A 7770-nucleotide genomic window follows, 5' to 3' on the forward strand; every position below is an offset into this window, starting at 1 on the left:
GGTGCCTTGTGATGGACTGGCGTCCCGTCCTGGGTGTGTCCCCTCCCCCTCTGGCCTTACGCCCTGTGTTGCTGGGTTAGGCTCCAGTTCCCCGTGACCCCGTATGGGACAAGCGGTTCGGAAAATGTGTGTGTGTGTGCGCGCGCGCCCATCTCTTTCACACAGAGACCGCAGGAATACAACAATCTTTTTTTGCTACAAAATACTGTTTTTATTAATTTCCTTGAATTCAAGATAATGGCAATAACACAGAGCCAAAAGCCCAATAATAATAATAATAATAAAAAAAAAAAAACAGAAAATAAAGCCTTGCATTCTGCATTTTCTTCAAAAACAGGGCCTACAAAACTCAAACAACTATAGATCAGCCAGTTTTAAACCTGAACACCCAGGGGCCTCATTTGTACAGGTTTGATCTTGTATATTAAAAAACCAGGTAACCAGGAGATTGATAACTAGGAGTGGACTTGAAAACAAGCTCATCCATTTGCAGATTTCAGCCCATAGGTACAAACAGCTCCTCCTTGTACTGTGTGCTTAATAAAAGGGCCTGTGTTCAAGAATGAAAATGTACCACCAAATCTGGAATGAATGCCAATTAAATTTTATACATGAGGCCCCAGGAGGAGGAGCTGGCTTACAGTCTAAAGGATTGCTTCAAGCTATCAGGAGTTGAGAGCTGGCACTCTCCTCCATGCTCCTAGTCCTCAAAACACTGGGAGGGAATAACTTTTTCCCTTGTCCTCCGCAGTTATTTAGCAAATAGTCAAATTTTTTCCTCTTTTGTAATGTTAGTCATTGGTACACTTCAGAGGTAAACAACAATATAAGAAGCAACAGTTTGAAACACAGAAAAATCTCATGCTGCATTTTGGGAAATACAAAAACACATTTCAGGTTCATTCTAGAACTTCCAAGAGTTTTATAGTTTCCAGAAAAATACACTGAACAAAATAACAGTATGCAAGAGAATACAAGGCCCAATTCATTGATTGCACTTCAGTATTGTAGAGCTCAGATTTCATCAACTAGGTCCTGTAGTGCAGATAATATAATTTGCCTACAAGTGGAAGATGTAAACAATACTAAATTTACAATGAAACATGGATAGTGACAAAAGCACTGAATTGTTTATTACAGTAGCAATCACAGATTGCAGGATTCCACCACTTTTGGAGAAGTGGGAGTGATGAGATACTGATCACACAATGCCCCATCAATTTGGTTTAAAGCCAGTCTTCTCATCAGATCACACTTTTGGCTGTTTGTCAGTGACTTGACAGCAGGTGAATGCCTCATTGTCTCTCTAATGTAGCATGGGACACTGCTTTCAAACATAGCTGCACTGGGACTCGTACATGATGGAACCCCAGCAGATGAGACTGTACCTTCACACTGACAAAAATTGCAGAACTCATCTCTTTTACGGTACCAGAAATAGAGAACACCAGGAGGACCAGTATGTCAGTGACAGCTGCATATGTTTTGAATGTCCCAACATTTCACAGACCTGAAAATCTTCCCTTCCTCAGTCTGCACACAAGACCAGACCGAAAGACAAAAAATACAGTATAGCATCTCCTCTGTTACCAAGTTATGAAGCCAAAAACAATCTCTTGTACTTTTCAGTACAACAAACACAAAATACTGTAATGTTAAGACAATGCAAAAGAAGACAGAAACAATGTCTAAGAATGTGTGGATGCAGTGTTCAATTCCAGCATTGGCACGATGAGTTAACACCCGCTGATCTTGTTTGTCAGACGATTCAAGTCAAATTTAAAATGGTTTTTTTGTTGACAGTTTCCATCCAAACCTGAAATCTTCATGGGCATCTGGTGCCTACAGGTATTTTCTGTGCCTCACTTTAGTCATTGTGGGATTTCTCTACATTGACCTGCAGAGGAAGAAAGAGGTGGATTTTTACTCACTTTCAGAGGGGAACCCAGAAGACAAGCCTGCGTCCCAAGGTCTCTACAGACACCCACACTGTCAACCACTATATCACCAAGTGCATTCAACCATGCTATTTGAGACATACAAATTAGCAGGCTGAACAGAAATTTAAATATAGAAGATAATGTATCACAAGCCTCACCATTGCTAGCTGTCGCCCGATGTTTCCAACTGTAACACCACCAGAGAAGAAGATGCAAGGTAGCCATGAGCGAACGTACAAGAAATCAGGTGATGTGTACCTGAAGAAGACAAAAAAGGTTCACAACTCCAAAAGAAAAGATTATCCCTTTCTCCAAGGCAACATTATAGCATTAGGTTTTTACACCAGGCTACATAAAACAGTTTACCCATTTATACAGCCAAACAACTTGTACCATATCGGTTCAAGGTAAGTAGCTTGACCAAGCATAAAACAGCAGGAGTGGGATTTGAAAGCAAGCCTTTCGATTATACACAGTGTCATCATACACTTCATTCCAAGCAAGAGCTTTCTCATACACACACATATACAAACTTACTGATAGACACCATTGTAGACCAGTAGCTGTGTGACAATTGTGGCCAGGAAGGCGATGGTGATACCTAGACCAAAGCCACTTCTGGACCTGTCAAAGGTCCACCACAAGCCTAGTGAAAGGGCTGCCAATGTAAGGGACAGCTGGACATTGTTGGCAAAGTCCAGTTTCTGTGCAAATTTGGTTAAGTAAAATGATTTACATTTATTCATTTAGCAGATGCTTTTCTCCAAAGCGATGTACATCTGAGAGAAATACAATTTGTGTATTACATTAGGAAAAAAAGACATAATTGCAGACATGTGAGTCTTAAGTAACCTTAGTCTATTTCTTTCCACTTTATGCACCGATGTTCAGGTGCATAAAGCTCAGAATAGACTATTCCTAATCACATTCCTACAATTTTTTTTTTTTTTAAAGGTACACAAACAGTTGTGCATACAGGAGTAGCGGCTGATTTGAATGGAATTTCCCTTGTGCATTTCACAGAGGAAACCTATCCAGACATAGATCAACTAAAGAAATACAAAGGTTTTGGAGGAAGGTGGTAAAATTGATGGGTCAAAGGATACAGCACTTGCATGGTTGATCCCCACAAAAACAGCAATGCATCGCATGACACTGGCCCACTCCCTCTTGAACTTATGAGGCTCACCCAGGTGTCTGTCAATGCATGGGTACAACAGGCCAACCACCGCTGAAAGACAGCAGAAACTTTTGGTTAAACACTTCAAGATTACCAGCATTTCCTGACATGCATTTTCTGCAACAAAATGGTGCAGAAACAAAATTGTGTAGTTACATTGTCGAAAACATTTCATTCTCAGTTGACAAGCTTGCTGTGTAAGAGACCTTCAGATTTGCTGGCAGGGACTAATATTTTTGAGCACAAGCAATAGCAAAAGTGGTACATTTACGTGTGTGATTCTCCAGCAGACACTTCCTTGTTTCTATTTATAAGGGGCGTGTCCTCGGCAATAGCCAATCAGACATCAGCGATATCTCACCAGTTTTTGCATCTTCCAATGAGCTACGCGTACGCCCGGAAGCCAAGCAGTTGCTATGGGAGACGAGAGACCCGCCGGAAAGAAACAGGGGCCAGCTGTGTAACGTCCAGGCAAAACAACTGGGACTGTATGAGATTTAATTCATAACAGGTTCTTACCGCTGAGCCTAAAAATATGGAGAATACAGTGATCAGTAACACACTATGTGAACCCCCTCTTCTTGTAAACCACCTCTGAAATCATCAAAAAACCCGGCCCTACGTACCGGCTCCTGCCTGCTCCTCGCGGCGGGGGGGGGGTACAAAGAACACCTGAAAATAAATGTGCTCACATGGGGACTCACCGGCTGCGCTGCCGCAGCAGAGCGGAACCCACCAGGCCGACGAGAAGAGCGTAGCGACCACCTGGTCCGGAAACAGGGTGACGTTCCTCTGCACTTGCAGCAGGTTCAGCACCAGCGCCAACAGGACCCCCACGGCGAAGAGGACGAGGCCGCGGCGGAACAGCGACAAGTAGACGCCGCTGAGAACGGCGGAGACCAGGGTCATCATCTTCGGAAGATTCTTCCGAGCTCTGAACGAGTCAGTCTGACTGGATCTCAAACAGAAACCGCTCCGGTCCGGGGTTCGGGCGGCAGAAGACGCGCGAGGCAGTAAACCGCCAGGCAGTAAAACGGGCTGTATATCAGAGTCGGCGAGGCCAAGTCGAGCCGCCGCCAGTCATTGCCAAGGCGCAGCAAGAATGAGAAACACAGCCGTGGCGCCAAACGAACGCTTTCTTACTTCTACATTCACTCCTGCCGGGAACACGACGAAATACCGAAAACCCCTCCTCCTCACACTACAACAACCCTCCCACCTTCGCGGCGCTGCTCTCTGGCACAGAAACGCGGTCGGGTGACTCGTCGCAGCCAATGGAAAAGTGGCGGGCCATATGACGTCAGAGCTACGCCACGCCTTTTTCCTGCGTTCGTGGCGGAGGCAGGGATATGTGGGACATATCGCAGTGTTCCGGGGGCTTGTGAATATAGCGGGGCAAAGTGAGCAAAGTGCCAAAACATATAGTAACTACGGCATTTAATTCATATATAACTCAGATTACTGAAACACGATGGATTAGAAAACAAAGTAATCATGTAATAGGTATAATTTACAGAAACAGTCTGTGAGGAAATAATTCTGCATGCTTCTGCAACTGCAATGTGAACTGAGCAATTTAGTTTCTTTTTTTTTTTAATAAAAAAAGATAGAGAAAAAAGTAGAAAAAAAGCATTCCATGGCAAGATTGACATGCACTCACATTGTGCTGCATGGCTGGAGAGTAGAGTACCCTGTCTTTAAAGACAGGCTTTGCTCCCAGCTGTCCAGGTTACGGGTTCCACAGATTCATGAGACAAAAGGAGGACAGTGTCTCTAGAAACGTGTACGAATCCAAGCACACACTTCGCTCCTGTACCTCGTACAAAATACAGCACATTTTCGAGGCTACGTTTCAATCTGAAGGAAGAACATCTGGTGTCTCTCCCTGGCTGTGATGCCAAACCATTCATGTACAGTACATACATAACTTACTGAAGACAGAGTAAAAATAAAATTATTTTTGCAGAACAGAACCGTTCCCAGTCAAACAGACAATGAGGACAAAGCAGTTGTCCTCAAGACTTGCCTACAAGCAATTGCTGTTAAATATTTGGTTATATGAGTATTATTTTTAAATTATTTATATCTTTGGCTCACACCTTTATCCGCAGCAACATGCTGCATGCAGCGTTAGCTTGGTGCGTTACATCTGTGACTGCTTGCAAGATCTCTGGGTAACAAACACGATAAAACCCTAAAGTGTGAAGGTTTTAAAGCCTTCAACAGTACCTTTTAGTGAGCTTTGTTTACGTTAGGTTGCTGTTTTGTCTTTTTATGTCATTTTTCGGTCAAGCCATTCGTAACTGGCCCATTTTCCATCAAATAACACTTTGGACCCAAAGATCGCAGGTTCGATCCCCACCTGTGGCTGTACTACCCTTGAGCAAGGTATTTGCCCTAAAATTTCTCCAGTAACATTAACCAGCTGTATAAATGGGTAAATAATTTTAAGTTGCTTTGGAGAAAGGGGGAGTGCGGTGGCGCAGTGGGTTGGACCACAGTCCTGCTCTCCGGTGGGTCTGGGGTTCGAGTCCCGCTTGGGGTGCTTTGTGACGGACTGGCGTCCCGTCCTGGGTGTGTCCCCTCCCCTTCTGGCCTTACGCCCTGTGTTACCGGGTAGGCTCCGGTTCCCCGTGACCCCGTATGGGACAAGCGGTTCTGAAAATGTGTGTGTGTGCTTTGGAGGAAAGCGTCAGCTAAATAAATTAATGTAAATGACTGACATTTTACATAATGCCTGTGGAGGTGACACACTTGGCCTCTTTCCAGAGTAAAAGGAAACCCGGTTCAGACAAAAAACAGCAGGGTGTGAAATATCCTCTTCTAACCGTAAGTCTGGGTATGCAGGCTCTCACTTTGTGGTTCCATACAAGACGTACAAAACACAGGGGACCAAAATCAGTAAGTATTGCTTCAGTGCAGTCTGGATTGTTTGAATGTTAAATATTTTGTTTGCAGAGGGGGTGCGGTGGCGCAGTGGGTTGGACCACGGTCCTGCTTTCCGGTGGGTCTGGGTTCAAGTCCCACTGGGGGTGCCTTGCAATGGACTGGCGTCCTGTCCTGGGTGTGTCCCCTCCCCCTCCGGCCTTACGCCCTGTGTTACCGGGTTAGGCTCCGCGACCCCGTATGGGACAAACGATTCTGAAAGTGTGTGTGTATTTTGTTTGCATCCACAGCTAAAATATTTCCTCGAACAGTTCAGTTGTATGTTTGTGTTGTGATCGCTGGTGTGGTCAAAACATCCACTTCTTCGTCTCATATGTCTTGTGTGACTTTTGAATCACTATGGCTGAGAGTCTGCCAAGCGAATTAACTGCTTAAAATTAAAGGACGATAGGTGGCATCGTGCATAAAGTTGAAAGAAACAAACTTGGTTTACTTAAGAATCATATATCTGCAACTGTATCTCCTGTTACCCTAATGTAATGCACAAATTGTATTTTCTCTGAGATGTACGTCACCCTCGAGAAAAGCATCTGCCAAATGAATAAATGTAAATGTAAAATGTAAATGTAATAGCGGTTACAGCTGTTGTCTTGCGCTTGAATGATCTGGGTTTTATATCCCCCAGCTGTAGCACTCTTGATGAATGTACTTACTCTGAACTGAAATGGTAAATGTTACACCGATTTACCCATTTATGCAGCAAGGTAAGTAGCTTTGTGTACAAGCCAATAAATATGACACCTTGGAGATAAGTGTCAGGTGAATGAATGAATGAATAATTCACATTTGTAAGCAACTTTCTGTTGTTCTTGGACAGAGTTTCAGTACCTCCACAGAGAGTTAGCCTGTGATAAATACATCCAAATGAACAGACAAAAATAATTAAACTTTGCTTATCCAGCTTTCAGTGGTCCTCTGAAACCAGTATCATGGGTAAAGACATTAATACTCAGTGCAACATGGAATGAAATTTTTCATTGTTTTTCTTAACCTTGAGCTATGTTTCAGCACAGGAAAACTTGGATGACACTGATTTGCTCCCCCCCCCCCTTTAATTAAAAACAATGAGTAATCATTCTCACTGAGTCCCTGCAGGATTATCTTTCAGCTGTGTGTTCTAGACATCATGGATGTGTCTAAGAAAAGCAAAATTGTCAAAAGCAAAGCTAATTGCAGTTAAGGGCTAACCCAGAATCTACAACCTTTCTTCAGCTCATTGCTCATTTTAAGCTCTTGGTTACTGATTGTATATGACAAACAGCTATGTAGCTTTATGTGTCACTGGGGGCTTTATTCCTATGGGGGTTGACAATTTGATATGGAAAGTTCTATCTTGTTGTACAGCACCTTGAGATTACAACATCAGGGTGTTTTATGAACTTGAATAATTTATTGCAGGACCATCACAATGTCCACAGTAATAGTACCTCCTCAGAAGCCCTGTGCAGATGGTACCTGCACAGAAATGAGTGTACAGCTGCACGGCCCCATAAGAACAATAACGCTGGTGTCTGGTGGCCAGAGATAACGGTCCAGCAATAAGGCAGTTAGTTTCACGGTGGGATCGGTAGGATGGGAATGAGACAGGGTTTGCAAAAGAGAGGCAGGGAAATCTGCATGTCAGCTACTACTGGCTTTCCCAAGGTCAAGAAAATGTCATGACTCACCTGTGGGCACCCCTCAGTGCTATTCCATTCATTGCGT

At 43.7% G+C, this 7770-nt stretch overlaps 1 protein-coding gene across 3 annotated transcripts; it reads right to left on the reverse strand.

Moving 5' to 3' along the window:
* Nucleotides 1-208: 208 nt before the first annotated feature.
* Nucleotides 209-4128, reverse strand: LOC108937503 (insulin-induced gene 1 protein). 3 transcript variants are annotated; one of them, XM_018757499.1, is made up of 5 exons: nt 3825-4128; nt 3047-3171; nt 2478-2644; nt 2099-2198; nt 209-1897 (listed from the first exon to the last, which is right to left on the reverse strand). In XM_018757499.1, exons 1-5 carry the CDS (start codon nt 4030-4032, stop codon nt 1868-1870), a joined length of 630 nt encoding a protein of 209 aa, XP_018613015.1. In that variant the 5' UTR covers nt 4033-4128; the 3' UTR covers nt 209-1867. The 3 variants fall into 3 exon arrangements, with proteins under 3 accessions (XP_018613015.1, XP_018613018.1, XP_018613017.1); XM_018757502.1 differs by lacking the exons at nt 209-1897; nt 2099-2198 and adding an exon at nt 3482-3606 and having other exon boundaries at nt 2507-2644; XM_018757501.2 differs by lacking the exons at nt 209-1897; nt 2099-2198; nt 2478-2644 and adding an exon at nt 3482-3606 and having other exon boundaries at nt 2919-3171.
* Nucleotides 4129-7770: the final 3642 nt, after the last annotated feature.

Source organism: Scleropages formosus, chromosome 7 (assembly GCF_900964775.1).
Source record: "Scleropages formosus chromosome 7, fSclFor1.1, whole genome shotgun sequence".
NCBI classification, from domain to species: domain Eukaryota; kingdom Metazoa; phylum Chordata; class Actinopteri; order Osteoglossiformes; family Osteoglossidae; genus Scleropages; species Scleropages formosus.